Source organism: Nesoenas mayeri (genome assembly GCF_963082525.1).
Source record: "Nesoenas mayeri genome assembly, chromosome: Z".
Taxonomy (NCBI): Eukaryota; Metazoa; Chordata; class Aves; order Columbiformes; family Columbidae; genus Nesoenas; species Nesoenas mayeri.
This window is the reverse complement of record NC_137542.1, coordinates 17,875,905-17,894,260: the sequence shown is the minus strand read 5'-3', so window position 1 is coordinate 17,894,260 and position 18,356 is coordinate 17,875,905. Positions and strand designations below refer to the sequence as shown.

At 38.4% G+C, this 18,356-nt stretch overlaps 1 protein-coding gene across 7 annotated transcripts in view; it reads right to left on the bottom strand.

The window, feature by feature from the left end:
• Positions 1-18,356, bottom strand: part of NFIB (nuclear factor I B) — a 273,378-nt gene that overhangs the window by 65,732 nt on the left and 189,290 nt on the right. For all 7 annotated transcript variants that reach the window (XM_080362342.1, XM_080362343.1, XM_080362346.1 and 4 more), the window contains exon 3: positions 4,102-4,155. In XM_080362342.1, coding sequence (XP_080218468.1) covers positions 4,102-4,155 — 54 coding nt within the window. The remainder of the gene's footprint in view (positions 1-4,101; positions 4,156-18,356) is intronic.

The following is an 18,356-nucleotide window of genomic DNA, read 5'->3' as shown; positions in this document are numbered from 1 at the left end:
CACTAGTGAGGAAACATACATCTAACAACCTCTGAACTCAACTGCTTGGATAAGAGCAAAATCTGAACACACTTCTCTTCCCTTACCAATGACATCCATAACTGTCTGTGTCAAAATGATTAGGTTTCCTTTGCACCTTCTGAAAAGCTATCTTTTGTATTACCCAGTCTTTGAAACCTTGAAGCAACATGTACAAGAAGAGACTATTCTCCTCCAGCTCCATCCATAAAACAGAACATGAAGAACATGAAGCAACAATAAGAACTGTCATCTACTCCTCAGGTTTCCAATTCTCTTGATTCTTCAAATTGTATTCAAGTCTCTATCCCATCTTATTGGTAAATCAAGATAACATTTTGCTCTATCAGTGTTGTTATTTCTTACTCTTATTTTAGCTGCTTTAAAAGGCTGTGTTCAAAAAATTTGAGCAACATGGGAACAATCAAACACAGAAGTGTTCAGCTGGTGTACAAATAACTCAAGTCTACCAAGGAGCAATCTCACATCAGTGACAGGTAGCAAGTAACCTTACTAATGTAACAGATGTGGCCACCAGGCAGGAAATAAGGGAAAGAAAAATAAAGCAGAACAAACCTCAGAAAATACTCTACTAGAAGAACTGGACAGTAAGGTTTGTATCACTGGAGACCAAATTAGCTTACTAGTAGTTCTAGATGGTTTTCCTCTGTTTACTCACCCTCATGTTTTTCTAATGCCTGACAGATGAACTTACTGAAGGATCACTCCCTCTGTCTTCAGTACACATCCTCCTACACTTTTGCAGGTATTTTGAGACACACATGTCAAGGAAGGATCATTTTTAGATTTTCTTAAGCTACATGAAAGAGCTATGGGACTTTCAGGGAGCAAATAATACAGCATTACACTGAAACTGCCACACTAGGTCTCCTTCAACAGCCTGCTTTCAACAGTATCCCTGAGCAGATGTCCAGTAGAATAGTAAGAGACGGAGCAGGCCTAAAGTATTTGGTTTGGTTTGGTTTTGGGTTTTGGTGGGATTTTTCTGACTGATAGTGTCCAAGGATCCAAGTATTCTCAGTTTTAAAACTTATTAATCCAGGTGTGCCTCTGTCTGTTTACTCACTCTGAATGGATCCATGAACACGTCCATTCCCTCTCTGAAACCATATAAACTTTTAATAGCACCATGCTAGCACAACAGGAACTTACTGACTGATGCAGATAACAGCAATGTTAAAACTCTTCTCCTCTCTCAGTTCAGTTCAGCTCAGCTCATCTATCTGTCTGGAACCTACTTAACAATCCCCATGCAGAAATGACCTTTACAACCCAGCTCTCAAAAAAAACAAGTTTCATTCTTTAGAAATTATTGAAAAAGTTAGATGAGGATATTCCTGGATCTTGCTACAAAAGCTGCATACCACTTTCACCATAAGCTCCACCATCTTAATAGTGTAGCTTGCTATCAAAGTATTCAGTGTATTTTTAGGAATGTATTGCAAAGAATTCCAACAAGTGCTCTTAATGTTCTTTTGTTTGGCAAGTGACATTACCCTACCACCATGGTTAAGACAGCAAATTACCAGACACCCTAAAGAATGCAACAGTCTTGCCAAACCTAGAAAAAAAACACTTTTAACACCATCAGCCTCGCCAACTACCACTCAGTTTCCAACCTCCTCTTCCTTGGCAATGTCTTTGTGAAGACAGTGGCATCCAAAAGCCAACAGCACCTAGCCCTTGCCAACGCCCTGGCTCCTTGACATACAGGCATCAGACCAAAACATGATAGGAGAATAAACCCTCCTGGCACTGCCAGTCTGTGTGCTCCTGGCCTGGGACTGAAAACAAACCTCAGAGTGGATATCCTCTGGGGCTCTGACAGAAGTGACTGCCTGCTTCTAATAATAAGGCTCATGTGAAGTTTAATAAGAACAGGACAGCAGCCCTTTTCCCAGACAAGCTGAAAGGAGTGCAACTCCCTTTTATCCTCCTGCACAGCCCCAGAAGTTCTGTGTTGTGGAGTCCCACAAGCCTCAGTGCTTTCTCCCTGCCAGTTTATCCCCAAGATAGTATCACACAAGGAATCAGAAAGATGCTGGAAGTTCATGTATCCTCAAGTAGACAGATAACATTCAATTATACCTCTATCTCTGCTTAAACGAGGGTTTCAAGGGAAGCAAGGCACAGCTTCTATTTTGTGTCCCCACTTGGCAGCCGATAAAGCAATAATACTGCCAGCAGTGACTCCAAAGCATGGGGAAGTGTTCTGCTCAAGTTTCAAGCAGAAAGTTTCATGATGAAACCAGCAACAGATTTCTCTGCCCGTTATCTTCTCCTAGTTTTCTGGAACTGGTCAAACATTGGGGCATCTGGCCTTGCCTCACAAGGCTACCAAAATAAAGCCTATATAGCTCATCTGCTGCCCTACCCGGGGTTCTGTTGCTGGCAGCAAGATTACTCATTGGTGGAGTAGCATGGGGTTGAGAATGAAGGTTGTTAAGGCTGGACTCACTAGACGGTGTGACCCTCAGTAGAGAAATATGTCTTTCTACCTTCTTACTCCAAATGCTCAGTAGTATTTTAAAAACAGATTTTTAAAATACCTTGAAGGTGAGTATCCAGACTTTACTTTCAGCTTCCCAAACCCATGGGCTACAATGTATCCTTCAAAATTAGAAGGGGTAATCCATTTGGCTTTTCTTGCACTCACAGAGACATTCTAAAACAAAAATAAATGCTCTACAGCTAAATCCTGCAAGTTTTATAAAACTGTGATTATCTGTGAGGAATTTTTTCAGGCTTGTTTTAGATGAAAATTTGCTGGTTTGGATTTCTAAACCACTGTCCTACATAATTTATTAGAGATACAAAAGACTAGTCATCCCACAGAGGTTGGAGAGAAACAGCATTGAAGTTTCCAGCCAAAAGTGACTTCAAGCCTGCAACATCCCTTGGAAGAAAAATCACTTGAAAAGAAGTTTACCATGTTATTTTACTTGTTCTGCCCTCATATATCTAAAGCATATCTGCAATCTTCCTTTTTATGTTTCTGGGTTTTATATTGCAGGAATGTGGCTTTTTGTATAACAAACTTTGATGATTCTCCCACTCCTGTGTACTCACATGCAACACACATGATACATGTAGAGAATACTTTGATCATATGCATCATACAAAATGGTACAACCATCATGCAAGCTGTTTTCCCTAATGTTTACAGAGATCCAGAAAATATGTATGTATATGTAACAACACAGCATCGCACAGGCACTTCTTGGTTAGAGTGTGCTTCATTTTGCGTTTAGAAAAAGAGCAAACTGAGTTAATTGCAGCTTATTTCAGATAGACCCTTCTTCTGAGAACCAAAATAAGATACAGCAGGACAGTGGTCTCAGGAGTCACTTCTGGTTCATTAAGAACTGATGATATATCTGTCACACTTGTTTGTCTTAAATAAAACAACAAAGATTACAAGATTTACTAGCACAGACCAAATGATTTGAACACCATGAAAATACAAATAGCTTGTGCTCTAAACAGTGTGGAATAGCAAAGTCTAGGTTTGATTTTCCCTTGAATGTTTATTTTTAGATAATCCTTGAAAGGACTGTTTATACTGACATCTGTGTCAAAAAAAATCCAAATGCCACTAGCATGTTCAAAAACTGCTCTGAGCTGATGTGAAAAATATAAGAAAATGAACATACCTGCATAATGCAGGTATTAAATAGAAGTAAAAAAGCTGGTAGCTCAGGTCACTGATTTTAGAAGTAGATCAATTGTGTTTTGTCTGAGATGAAAGAATAACTGTTGCATTTGAAAACTTTTATAAAAGTAAAGTTATTTGGGATCATGTCTTCTTATTCCTCTGCCTATCACCACTTAGGAAATTCTAAGAACCATGAATTGAAAGAAAAATTTCTTAAATCAAATGAATGTTGATCGAAGTACAATTGAGCCACTGCCAGTTAAAAAGACCTAAAATAATCATAGCTTGTCCTGATTATATGTACCTATCAGCGCAAAATAGGTTGCTGACCAATTATGTTCTCTTTAATAGTAGTATCTTTGTTCTCAAACAATGTTAGATGCACATGTTCTGGAACTTATATTTACCTGGTGGATTCTTGGCAGGATCATTGTGGCTTGGACTTCCTGGTTGTCCAGAATCTATAAAGAAATGAAAGAAACGTTTTACTAATTTGTTTTGAAAGTGTCTCACAATCTTTTAAGACCCTTCTTCAGTATTAAACTAATACTTCACTTTGTTCTTTAAAGGTCATTTCCCTGACTTTCTACATGAGGGCATTATTGAACAAACACACTATATGTAACCCATTCTATGCAGAAGTAGAAACATTGTGAAAGATGCAACAATCCTAATAGGAGGAACTCACAGATCACTGAATAAGGACAAGAGAGTCATTCAGGTAAACACTCAAGTTGTAAACACATCTACAAGAGTACCTTTTCATTCCCTTTCCCCCCAATCCTGCAAATATAATATTGCATAATCAGCAAAGTAGAGGAGGTTTAATGTCAGGTAATGACCAGAAAGATCAGGCAACTAATAATGTTTGCAGTCATGAGTCCCATATCTTTACCCTTTCCTTAAAGCAGAAAGGTTTGTGCTGCTTCCATAGACTCAAGACTGCACTAACACAACTGCCCATTTTAATACAATATAGTCTCTGTGTTCCTAGTTTCTGAAAGTCACTGCTGTGAAACGAAGATTATGTAATTTAAAAAACTAAAAAAATCTAAACTCTGTAGATTTCAGAGAGTGTTCTTTTCATTATATATGCACCTAATGAGTCAAGAGGATAATGCACTTTGATGTTAACACATTAAATAATAAATTATATCCTTATTCATAAAAGCAGTTGCCTCTAAAACTATCTACTTTTTGCTGTATTCCCAGACCAATAACACAACAAAACCCTGCTCCACTGCAATATTTTTTTATTAACAAAAACATGACAGACACTCTTGTATGCAGAGAAGAAATTAAATGAAGAACAACAATTTGTTCTGTAATTAGGTATCTAAAATGGTGCAGTTTTACAGTCTGAATAAAAAATATTTCGTCTTTTTTTAATTTAACAGTGCCTGCTAGAAGTGTAGGACCACCAAAAGATTGTATCATAGCACTGCAGAAATTGCTGCTCTCAAATAGACCCCAGAGGGAAGTCGGAGTTCTTTAATGCATTTCTACTAGCAGTGTCCAAATTAAAGAAAAAAAAAAAAAAAAAAGAAGATAGAAAAGGAGAAAAGTACATATCAACAAATATTTGTCCTTCAAGCACCATCACTTCTTCTTAAAGCCAACATAACCCTCAACCTAGAATGAAAGATTCCCTCCACCTACTACATGAAGTTCATTGAAACCTATTACCTTGTATTGTATAGCTTAACAAACATGGCTTGAGACACGTGCCTCTCAAGCAGCTTAAGTTCACAGAATCACAAAATCACAGAATGTCAGAGACTGGAAGGAACCTCGAAAGATCATCTAGTCCAAACCCCTGCTGGAGCAGGAACACCTAGATGAGGTTACACGGAAGGTGTCCAGGTGGGTTTTGAATGTCTCCAGAGTAGGAGCCTCCACAACCTCCCTGGGCAGCCTGTTACAGTGTGCTGTCACCCTCACTGAGAAGAAGGTTCTTCTCAAATTTAAGTGGAACCTTTTGTGTTCTAGTTTGAACCCATTACCCCTTGTCCTATCATTGGTTGTCACCGAGAAGAGGCTGGCTCCGTCCTCATGACACTCACCCTTTATATATCTGTAAACATTAATGAGGTCACCCCTCAGTCTCCTCTTCTCCAAGCTAAAGAGACCCAGCTCCCTCAGCCTTTCCTCATAAGGGAGATGCTCCACTCCCTTAATCATCTTTGTTGCCCTGCGCAGCACAACCTTGATTCTACAAAAGATATAATCTGAGATGGAAATCCACTCCACAGTTCAGGTTCTACTGAATTCGTGTGAATGACAGTTATCACAGAAGACAAGCATCTGAGGCATTACAGAGTACTGGAAGACCAAGGCACATGCAAAACTCAGTTCCAATTTTGTTAAAAACACAACTAAATTTTCCAATACTGAATTACATCACTCTTGCACACAATAAAATTCATATTGGATAGTGAATTTCACATTAAATTCCTTCTCTTCAACCCTAGGTAGGAAGAGTAAGGCACAGGCCTCTTGGTCATATTCTGCACATCCAACAGTTTGGGCACTCTCAAGAGTCCCACTGTACAGCACAATACATAACCATTCAGTAAGCCTGTTTCTTTTCATGATAAGATAGAGCACATCCCCTTAAAAGATCAAATCAAGTTGATTTGAAATAGCAATCGGCCACAATAAATGCTAAAAATACTATGCTTCTATGCATATGGATCTTTATACAGACAAACATACTTTTTCCTGTGTTGTAATGGGAAGGTTCACTCTATAGGGCACTTCAATACTCTTCTAATAGGCATTCTCTGCTGCTGTAAACCATTCATATTATTATTTAAATTAAGGTTATCAGAGAGGATTAATTTTACACAGCAATGGTCTGAGTGTAAAACTACTGCAGATGTGTGGCTAAATGAAGTGTCAATTTGGTAGCAGATGTACCCAATAAAGGTTAGACAGGGTAGCAGGGGGAGCACAGAGATTTGAAACTGGATTAATGATGACTACCAGAAGACAGCCTTTGAAGTTTTCTCATGTTAAAATTCACTAAAAACATGCATAAAGTGAAGAATATTTTTAGCTCTTGCACAGCAATTTGCCTTTACTCTTATTTTCTCATTGTCAACATGGCCACTTTCTGGACTCAGGATTTAAAGACAGATGGAAGTTTAAAAAATTCTTTTTCATATTATAATAAGATAAATTTAGCAAGGAATTTTCCAGTTATAAGCATAAGCAGTTGTATAGTTGTCATATTTTGCCAGTCAGATTTATCTCTGTTTTATGCTAACTACTGATTAATCATGACTTTTACTGATCGATTCTCACACAGTGTTTTGAGCAGTAGACGCTACTAACATATTTGCCAGTGGGGTCTCAATGATCTTGAGAAAGCAAAGAATTACTGTAAGCTGAATATGAGAAGCAACCTATCTAACCCTTCACTTAGAGCAGCTGAGAAAGAAAAGGATTGTATTCTGTATGAGAGTATCAACCTACGTAACTCTGCACTTTAAGCGCACAGAAGTATCTCATTCTCAGGATGAAAGACACAGATCTGAGATGGCCTGTGAGGATCCAATTCCCTACCCAATGTCAGTAATTATAAAGCACTCTCCTCATTTGATGAGATGCAAATAGCCTTGCAAAGTAGAAGAGAACCATAATCATTATATGAATAACTTAATTTATAAGCAGAACATGGAATAAAAAGAGACATTTGAGCAATGCTCTTCTAAAAGAGGTACTAAGAGGCATTTTTGGAAAGCAACAGAAAATATGGAAGTAAAAGATACATTAAGACACTTTAAATCTTTCTTTGTCCTCACCTGCACAAGATCATTAACTAATAACATGAGCCCTGGATTTAAAAATCACAGACTTTTCTTGCAGTGTGATAGAGAAAGACATAAACCAGACTAATAGTCTGTCTAGGTGGCTTTGCATTCAATTTTACCACTAAATAATTCTGTGGACATTAAAAAAACTTCCCAACCCAGAAGTTGTAAGCAAAGATATACAACTAGTAGCAAATAAAACCTCATCACATCAATATGATGAAACAGAAACTTTCACCATTGTCACTTAGGTAGCTTGCAACTGCAAGTTCCCTTAGTTCATTCTTTTTCTTTGGGTTTTTGTTTGTTTGTTTGTTTGAAAAACCTCCTTCTCACTGTGCTTTTCTTGAAAAAAATTATTCCACACAGATCTCAGAAATACTTATCCTTATTTGCTGCAGAACAAATGTTCACCTACACATACCATTTCCACAGAACAGCATTCATATGCACCTCACAGCTTTGGTGAGCATATCTTCTGCTCTGGTCTTCTTGGTGCTGACTGCTCCAAGAGTCAGCGACTGATGCCTTGATAAGTTATTGCCCATGGATTAACAGTTTATATTAGAATGGTTCAAGACAGCCTTTACTCTTATCCGGTAGATATTCATGTAACTCTGACACACTTTATGTGTAATTTATCATGATTTAGCATGGTTACCACCAAGACATTGAAACTCTTTATCTCAAATTACTCTTTCTTTTAGAAGATGGTACAAAAGGATGAGTCAAGAAACTGATATATTTTATACTTAATTATTTCCCACGTTTTAATTTCTAGGGGTCAATCCCAACGAGCATCTCCGAGTGCAGGCAATTGTCACTGCAGCCAGGGTTACATAAAACTGTCTGCTGGGGCCTGCTGCTGGTGATAAAAAACCATCCATTTCCTCTGCCATATACTAGGAGAGAGGTGCTGCCATGATATGTTCCTTTGGCTTCATAAAGCCAATAAGGGGTAAAAAAAAGCTTCTGTTTTGCCATCCAGTGAGGGACAAGACGCTCTCTCCCTTTGGTCCACCTCATCTTCAACAAGCAGCAGCAGGAAGGATGCACATCCAGCAAAGCCAAGAAAGTCAGTGCTGCTCACCAGCTTCCTGAGGGATTTTTACTACTCCTCACTTCAGTAGTATAATCTTTCGTTTTTCAGCCCCTAAGAGAGGATACTGTCTTTAAGAAGAAAGTTATACTACATCTTGCTTATGCCCAGGCTGTACAAGGAATTTTGCTTTTAAGGCTCTCTGCTTTAGCATAACATTGAAGGCCTTGAAAACAAATAGAGGCAGAATCTGTAAAAAGAAAAAATACTTTCTTGAGTCGTGTCTTAGAAATAAGCAGATTCTTCACAGGTGTCATACTAATCAAATAAACTTCCTCAGTGGTTTCAGTGAACACATTTCACTTTTCATTTGCCACAGGCTAGGAGACAGCCTTTGCACTCAGTTCATCTCAGCCAACAGACACTAATTTAATCATTCACCAGCATGTAAATACACCCTTGTTCTTTGATAGTCCATGATTTGGCTACAGGGGATAATAAATAAGCAGAGAGATGTGGCACCATGTAAGTATCAGTTTGATGCCATTCAAGTCATCACATAGTTATACAGCCTCTGACCTGACAACTGACAGAGTCACTACCAGGAACAAGAAACACAACTGCTTCCCAGACTGTCATCCTTCAGGATTACACTGCCACCTGACATCACAAACTTGAGGCACATGCTTGTACCCCTGAAAATCACAGGATAACAAGACACTTCGGTCTGCCTGTGGTCTGGTGAGACCTCCAGTCCCAGCTCCTGCCCAGGGAAGGCTCAGCCAGGGGATCAAACTGTGCTGCTCAGGGCTTTACAAAGTCAGGTCATGAAAATCCTCAAGGAGGGAGACAGCCCAGCCTCCACTGCTGCGCTGTCCTCATAGGCAAAAGGCTTTCCAAATCATCTCTTCATCTTTCACAGATTTTCAGAACATCATCATGGTAGGAAGGCATTTATGGCAACAAAAGAGCAAAATATTCCCCTCACTTCCAAAGCCAATAATATGATCAGCAAAAATTCATAAAGCAAAAAAATAAATACTCTCATTTGTGTACTTCAAATCACTACCATTAATTGTTATTTTCCTAATTTTAAAACACACCTTCGACTACCTGCATTATTTTACCTTGACAAAGTGACTGATTCAATTGACAAACTTCCCAAATACTTCTAACAATTTCATTTTGCAAAAGCAATGTCTTTCATTATGTACAATTTCTGTATTAGATGACACTTTTTTATTGTACAATTTTATGAGCATGATTCATATCAGCTCTAGTGATATGACAGTTTGTTTATGGTATAAACAAGCTGAAAGTGTTCTACTGCACTAAATATCTCCTGAAATTAGTTGGTGCAAGCATCATCCTTGTTTTCATAAGTCTAGTAACTTGAGAGGGGATTTATTTTTCACATTTTCATAGACCACCACATTTAATGGAAATACCTTACCTGACAATTTTGGCTCATTATGTATAGTATAATAAAATGCTCACCCTCACCACTTTCTTTGTTAGAGATCAAGTCTGATGAGGAGTAGCTGAGGGAATTGGATTGTCTAGCCTGGAGAAAAGGAGGCTGACGGGAGACCTTATTGCTGTCTACAACTACCTGAAAGGAGGTTGTAGCATGGAGAGTGTTGGTCTCTTCTCCCAACTAGCAAGTGATAGGACAAGAGAAAATGGCCTTAAGTTGCACTAGGGCAGGTTTGGATCAAGTACTGGAACAGGCTGCCCAGGGAAGTGGTTGAGTCTCCATCCCTGGAGGTGTTTCAAAGATGCGTAGATGTGGCACTTAGGGCCATGGTTTAGTAGTGTACATGGCAGCGCTAGGCTAACAGTTGGACTCAGTGATCTTACGGGTCTTTTCCAACCTAAGTGACTCTATGATTCTATTATTCTATACCCCTGCAGATATATGGTATGAACCACAGATCACACAAGGAGAAGCAGCAACTCAAAAATCAAGTAGGGCTGCACCATGAGACAGACAAGTTTGTAGGAAGAAGTCTCGCATCGTATCCCATCAACAAGACTGCTATCTGTTGCTATCACAGTTAAGTATAAGATATGCTAGGCCTACAAGTTTTTAATGAACCTAACATTCATATAGCTGGTAGTAAATGAACACTGTAGTGAACCGAAAGTAGACATTTAAGTGCAAGTCATGGGGCAGTGTCATCTGCTCCCAGACAACACTGTACTGGCAAGACTCAGTGGCCATACAAGGAAGGATTACTTATTGCTCGCCTTGCAGAGCTTCTGTGGCATCCTCCAGTGCTCTTAAGCTGACACAGAAATAGAAGTCCTGGTTGCTATTGACTTGAGGTGCATTTAAATCTCAAGAAAGCGTCAGTTCCTCAGTGAAGACTCCATTTTGGCAAGTAATCCTCACGGATTTTTACTCCCTTCATTAGTACGCACCCAGGAGGTAAGGGAGAGACCTCTTGGGAGACCAGAGCAGTGGCAATGGCTGCTCTGAAAGCTGGATGTTCTAGTCTATTTTGTGATCCTCCAAGAGCAGGATTCATCAGCACCCACGTGTCTACACTGGGAGCCATGGAGGCACTGTAACAGTGACCTACTCTCTTTACCTTGAAAGGGCCCTGCCATCTAACCTTCACCTCCCCAAAAAAGGCAGTGAGGAACAGAACTGACCACTGGCCCCAGAAAGCTAAGCTGTCTATCTATTTGTGTCACCCATCAGCTCAAGCAGGTACTCAGGTTTTAGTCCAAGCAGGCCTGTCATTCAACGGAAGCCTTCACAGCTCAGGCATGGAGGTGCTTCTGCTGGAATACAGCTGGCCTGGCAGGCAGGAGAGGGCTCTGCTTTCATTTGGCTTGGAGCCTGTTTACTTTGGAGTGAGGACACAGCAAGAGCTACTCAGTCATCACCCATCCCCTTTTACTGCGCTCCCTTGTGCCCTCCCATAAAAAGCCAGTTCTCCTGTAGCTGTCACGATGGGGAGAAACACCACACCTTTCGGCCAAGAGCCCGTCCATCCCCACGGGACAGGCTCCTCAGCCCCTGTGGTGGGGTCTGCAGCTGCCGTGGCATCATCATGGCCAGGCTGATCAGGGAGTTCCCACCAGGTGGGCTGAGAGCAAGGCAGTGTGTGACGGTTCGGGGCGTCAGAGCCATGCAGGTCATGGCGGGCTCCCTACTTCACCTCCCCTTTTATCAGCAGCTCAGATCTGCTGCTGCCAAGTCACCCCACTGGCCATTGTCAAGACTGTTAACTTTTCTTCAGTGTGTTTTAATTGGGTAAATAAAAAATGGTAATTAAATCAGCATTACGTAATGTCTTTCTGATTTGTAATCTCATTTAAATTAATTAACTGACTCAGCCCTTGTTTAGTTTTTAAACTGCCCTAGTTAAGAAGTGGAGCTCTGGGAGCAAATCCAGTTTTCATATAGTTGAAAGAAATTCAAGGACCTCGAATCAGTTACCAGAACCAAAATAGCAATAAACATAGTCAGCTTTTCAGCTTTATGTACCATGCATAGATTTATCTTTTTAATTTAAATTCCCTTATTTGTTTATGTAAAATAAGTCACAATACTTATTTATTCAAAATATTTCTTGTGCAATTTAGAAAGACCATATGTTGCTCATTTTGAAAATGGAACAACTTTACCCAGCTGTGTTATAGGATAAGTTGTGCATGGAATATATACATATATATGTATGCATACACACGCACACATGCACACACTTAAGAAAAGGGTTATATTTTTTCATGGCCTGAAACAAATGTTTCCCATACTACGTAATATTAGCTGAGCTCTTTTTTGACATGTACGTTAAGAAGAGATTTACATAGGTATCTTGCCACATGTGGATGAATGTGAAAGAATGAAGTTGCTTTCCAAAACTTGCTGGATTCAGTAGGAAAGGATGAGATATGAACACTTAATTTTATCCATCTGGAAGACACTGTGAATACTAGCCATAGTGAGAAACATTCAGAAGTTGTTCTTGGAAAACAAGAAACTTTTTCAATTAAGGTATGTATCATAAAGAGATTTTATTACAGATTCTTCAAAAAATGAAAAGCAGAAGGTAGAACACAGTGGAAGACTTATCTGGGCATTCAGAGAAGAAAGAAATTATATTATAGATCATATTAATGAAAAAGTTCATATTTGCATGTAAAGAATATGAATTTGCTTGCATATATAAACTTGCCATTTTATTATATTGTAAAATACAAAGGTTGACCCTCATCTGCATGCAATGTACTATAATAAGAACTTCTGTGCAGAGTCTGGTTTCATGGAAATCAATGTGGATTTTACCACTGGCTCCCATGCAGTCAGGATTTCATTTTGTGTTGTGTTTTAGAGTAGTAAAGAAAAATTAATTCAGGGAGTTGAAATACACATTTACACTACTTAATGCAATATTTTTAGGCATGGGATAATGATGACATGACTACAATAACAAACAAACAAAAAAGAAGTAGTTTTTGTCAATACGGGTCTCAGTCAAAGGTTGTTAAAATCAATGGGAAGTTGCCCCAGTGAGCTTTGGATGAGGTATGCCATGGTAAATTACAGGTTAAAAAAAAAAAAAAAAAATAAAAGCATAGTTCAATAGATGCTGTAGGATGGGACTGCATTTTTTCTTCAAAGAGCATTGCATCCTCCACTTATACAGTAATAAAAGCTAAATTCTTCAGTCTTTAAAGAAAGATACAACCATATGGTGCTTCATGAGTCTAAAACAATGCCTGACAACACACAAAGTAGTTTACAAATATTAGCAGAGGTTCACGAGGCCTGTCTATTATTCTTTAGACAGAGCTCTCCTAAAATGCTAAGTATGCCACTACACTATACACTAACTGTTGAAAATAAACAGCAATTAAACTAAAACACTGGGGTTTTACATATCATGGAAACTTCAAAATTAGAGTAGAGCACCACACCGTTTAGTATTTTTTCAAGTCAGCTAAAACAGTATGAGTTAGTCCTCTGCCAGTAAGTATAATAATATTTAGGTGCCAAAAACAAAATTAAAATTTTCTCTGAAATAGGAAGGAAAAGGCGTAATGATTTGACAATCTGAGTATCATTGTAGTGTTCATAAATACTGTAGAATTTACCAAAGGATCTAGTAATTTTCATCTATGACCCACAATACTACCACAATTATGTTTTCATTTCAATGAATTCCAACTTTATGACTGGTGATAAAGTGCAAACTTTAGCATAAAGAATATGGATTACCCTTCTAAGACCCCAAAACAGTAATGGTTTGGGTTGGTTTGGGTTGGTTGGTTGGGCTGGGTTTTTTTCAACTGCTGACCATACACTGATGAGTATTTCTTCTCTTGAGATTCCAGTTGATGCTATGTGTAATTTTTAAACACTGGGATATAAATTTACATCTAACAGAGATGTGATATAAGGAATGTCACAGTTCTGTATGTCCACAAGTAACACATCTTTTACGATATATCGTGTATATACACATAATTTGTAGGTTATGTTACCTTTTCATACCACTGGTTCATGAACTTGACTGGAATTGCATGTGTGCTCACAGCCACCATATTTATTTCCCATCACATGCAAGCTAGTAATAAATAGGTAACAAGAAGAGACAATGTATAGAGTACTGAAGCAACACTGATTAAAAAAAAATTCTGATCAATGTATTGATATTCTGTCTACTTTGATCTTTTACAGTAGATAAAAATTAGAATTAGATTAGTACCTAATCATATGAATTGCCACAGGAGAAGTTAAAATGTAGAACTGACTAACCCATAGAAAGGTACGACAGTTTGGGGTTTGGGCAGGGATGTTCTGAAAAAAAATGAAGGATTTTTTGTGTTTTTAAATCATGTAACCAAAAAAAAAAAAAAAAAAAAAAAAAGTATCCAAATTTAAAACTTGCCCTTCAAAGCAATTTTAAACATCTTTCCTACAGACTCCATACCCCCTATTAGCACTATTACTGCTGTTTCAGTCATATTGGTCAAAAAGCTATAAAAGATAATATTAAATCCTGTCTGATCACATTCTTTTGTGCCTTCCCAGCATAACTCTGTCATGTTGTGGCTGATATCAAATGGGAGCATCTGGTTTGTAATTCTATAACTTTCACTGGATATTACATGCCAGCGTATCGTTCACTTCTGCTAATTTCTAATATATTAGCATCATCTACATAGGTGAAATAACCTGATATAGTTACAGTACCAACTGCAGTTCTGCAACCAAGGCTTTAAAATACACTTACTGGTTCAGCATACAACGGAGGCTGTTTTGCTCTCTGTATTTCAATTTATTTACTAAAGGTGGCACATATTCTTATAGTAGCTAAGGGTATCCATATATTTGGAAAAAAGTGAACTACTTTTTATCTAAAAAGGGTATCCATATATTTGGAAAAAAGTGAACTACTTTTTATCTAAAAAAGCAGTTGTATGGATTCAAATGCCAAGGTTTTTATTTTTATTGATTACCACTTTTTTGTTTGCATGAATAACAACTGAGTGTTAATTAAGCTAAAAAAAAAAAAAAAAAGAACAAACAACAACAACACTAACTTACAATTCTTACTGCACCTGGTAACTTGCCAGTGTCTTGAACATTATTTAACTGGCCAGAGTTTCTCAGGTTTATTTTCTTACTACTGTTCCACCACAGCAGGACCTTAAAAATCTATGAAGTTTGATTTGGTCTGCAGCTATAAAAAGTCTTCGGAGTTAAAAAACCTTGTACAAATTTGCTGGAAATACAAGAGAAACTCAAATTTCAGTTTGTGACAGACAGTAATGGGGGTTGCACCACCCAGCTTCTCCAAGACACAAAGCCAAAATGAGCAACTTTAGACACTCAGTATATCTACTGTAACTGCAGGAGTTACATTCTCATGAGAGGCCCTTTCTTACTTTAAAAGAAAAAAAAAAAATTGTTAAATATATAAGATAGCATTTATTCCAATCCAAACAGTCCTGTCCTTTCCATAACTTTGTATATTCACGTATCTTTGCATCTGTGTGCTGAAATGATAAATGCATATAGCTTCAGGGTTATCTTACTTATATACCAAAATCTGGGGCTTTGTAGAGGGAAAAGTCTAATGAGTTAAACATGCTAACGCTCTTGTGCATTACTGAAAGAACAGGAATAAATGTGAACAGCACCTTCACAACAGCATTCCCTACAGAAGTATTTCAGGTTTTTCTAAAATCTTTATACCAAAAAATAGCAACTTAACACTTGCACTGTCCTTCTTCTGGGAACAATACTAACCATTTTCCCCTTAGTGCACCCACATCGCACGTGAAGAATCAGTTTGACATCTTCCTATGTGCATTGAAGCATTTTGACAGCTCTGTGATGTATTTTTCCTTGACAAATGGGTTAAACCCACTTGACCCAAAGGAGTTAAATGAGACACATTGCACTGCACAAGAGTTCAGGTGTATGCACTGTAATTACAGCAGACCCTTTTATGACTGATTTCAAGCAGACGACAGTACTTTAAAGGAAACCTGAGAACTTCTCAGACTTTGCCTTACCTTCCTTCTGCCTGTTCCTCCCTGCCCTCCACAAAAATACACACACCTTGTGCACTTCTGAAAATATATTCTTACAGCTCCCTTTCTAGGTGAGCCTCCCTTTATTGTGGTTGCTGCCAACACTTCAGAGAAGTGTAAAGTCAATCTGTCTGTGCTGCTTCAACAACTTGATGTGAGTTTGGAAAAGCGTGCAATGCCAAGACTAGACTTCATTCAGACCAGCCTATCTTTCAGTAGTTCAGGTTTCCACGGAGTTGCTAAAATTCACATTGAGATAATTGTCTAGTTAGACAATAATTTTTACCTTTATGAACAGTTATAGCAAGCATCTGAAACCCCACAATGCTTTCATGTTTTCAAGCACTTTTCCAGAAGATGCTGTACATATGAATAACAAAGAGTATCCCTTTAATGCCTACTTAAAAGTGAAACATGAACAACAATAGAGCCTTTTCAGGACAACAGTATGATATCAGTAATGGTAAGAACATGAGAAAATCCAGTTCTCTCATGAAATTCACTTTGGCCTAGGGCTGTGTTTCTCCACCCAGTGGGTGTGACTGACAGGCAGGCATGTCAGAGGGCTGAAGCTGTCTCATAGCAATGTAGGCTTTTCACATTATGCTCTTCTGTTCACTGGCACCAATGCACTTCCACATGTGGGACCAAAACAGAGGTGTGTGACCTGCCTGCAGCAAAACGAGGCAAAGTCAGGGCTGGCGACAGAGAGTTCCAGCAGCAGCGAAGCGAATGCCAGGAAATAAGAATATGCCAGTGCTTTTTCTAGCCAATTTTTCTGAAGTGATTCTGGCATTAGCCTTCCTGCCTACACAAGTGCTCAAACTTAAGTTCATGTAACGAAGTTAAAACAAGCTCCATATCAAGACAGTTTGTCTGCTATAAGCTTAAAACGCTGTGTTCCCCCAGGAAACACTAGCATTACTGTATGGCCCCTTTCTTCTTTTTTAATCAAATGAACAATCATATCACTTCCATATGCATAGCTATTGATAACAGCATGATGTAAGCATTCAGGAGACAAAAACAGCATATGAAGACAGATTGTCCTGATAATAATAATAGAACTAAAGCTTTATACAAAGTTTAATCCACAGGTTACCACAGTTTGTTACATGCATGTACATAGGAGACAGCCCAGAAAACACGAATCTAGGAAAAATGTCAAGCCTACAAGCCTACATTGTTTCCCATACACAAGTTGGCTCAACCACAGCAAGTCTGGGCATCTTTGCACAGCTCTCACCTATGCCATTTCAAACAATGCACCACAGATTAACTGAACTTAGGTAGCGAAGTTCATATAGATAACAGGGAATCACAAGGTTCTCTGAGCAAAAGCACCAAAATGGTAGCTGCCTTCTAAATTTATTAGCCTAAGTCCATTTTCATAATCAGAAGACACAAAAAATGTAATCTGTATGTTGCATCATTTAAAAAAAAAAAAAAAAAGAAAAAAGAAAGAAACAGACTAGGTTAAACATATGTAAGAAAAATCACATTAGGAAATAACATTTATTAAGCTATAAGACATTAAAAAGAAGTGCAATGATTATTAGGCAGAACAAGAGGTATGGTTAAGAGGCAAATTTTCTGGACCATATACTTCCATGAAATTAGCAAGGGAGAAGCATGTAAATTGACATATCTGGATGATGTGTTACACATACTCTTTCCTATGTTCCCGTACTTCATTCAAGTGCTCTCTCAGACTCCTGAAATACATTCCCTTGACATCATTCACAGACTCATGACCAAGACTTGAATGGCTTAAATCATCAGAAAGCCATGATAAATTCTTAGCCCAAATGACAAATTCCTTATTGTCTTTAAATCTGTAAAAACGAAGTTTTTGCCATTCAGGAAAGACCATTTACTGCTTACAGGGATTGTAGACTGATCTTAACAACCTGAACAGCCTGAAGACCCTTGGATCAGATGATTGTGTTCAGTTCCTGCTAGCAAAAAATTTAAAGGTTGATGGCCTGCAAAGGACAATATTTAAAACTGAATTTTGTTCTTGTTCACACATACGCATACCTGCAATGCTTCCTTCTGCAGGGCAGATGAGTCAGTTTTAAGGTCACAAAATAAACAGCAGCAATCAAGATCATCTTGCTGATTTCAGGCATTCCCAAGAGAAAGCTTCCTGAAATAGCCCACAAAATCAAGTTCTGTAGAAACTCTGCAGTGATGTTTCACTTTCAGGTACCTGAGAAGATGACTATCCTTACCCTGGCATTGAAGAACA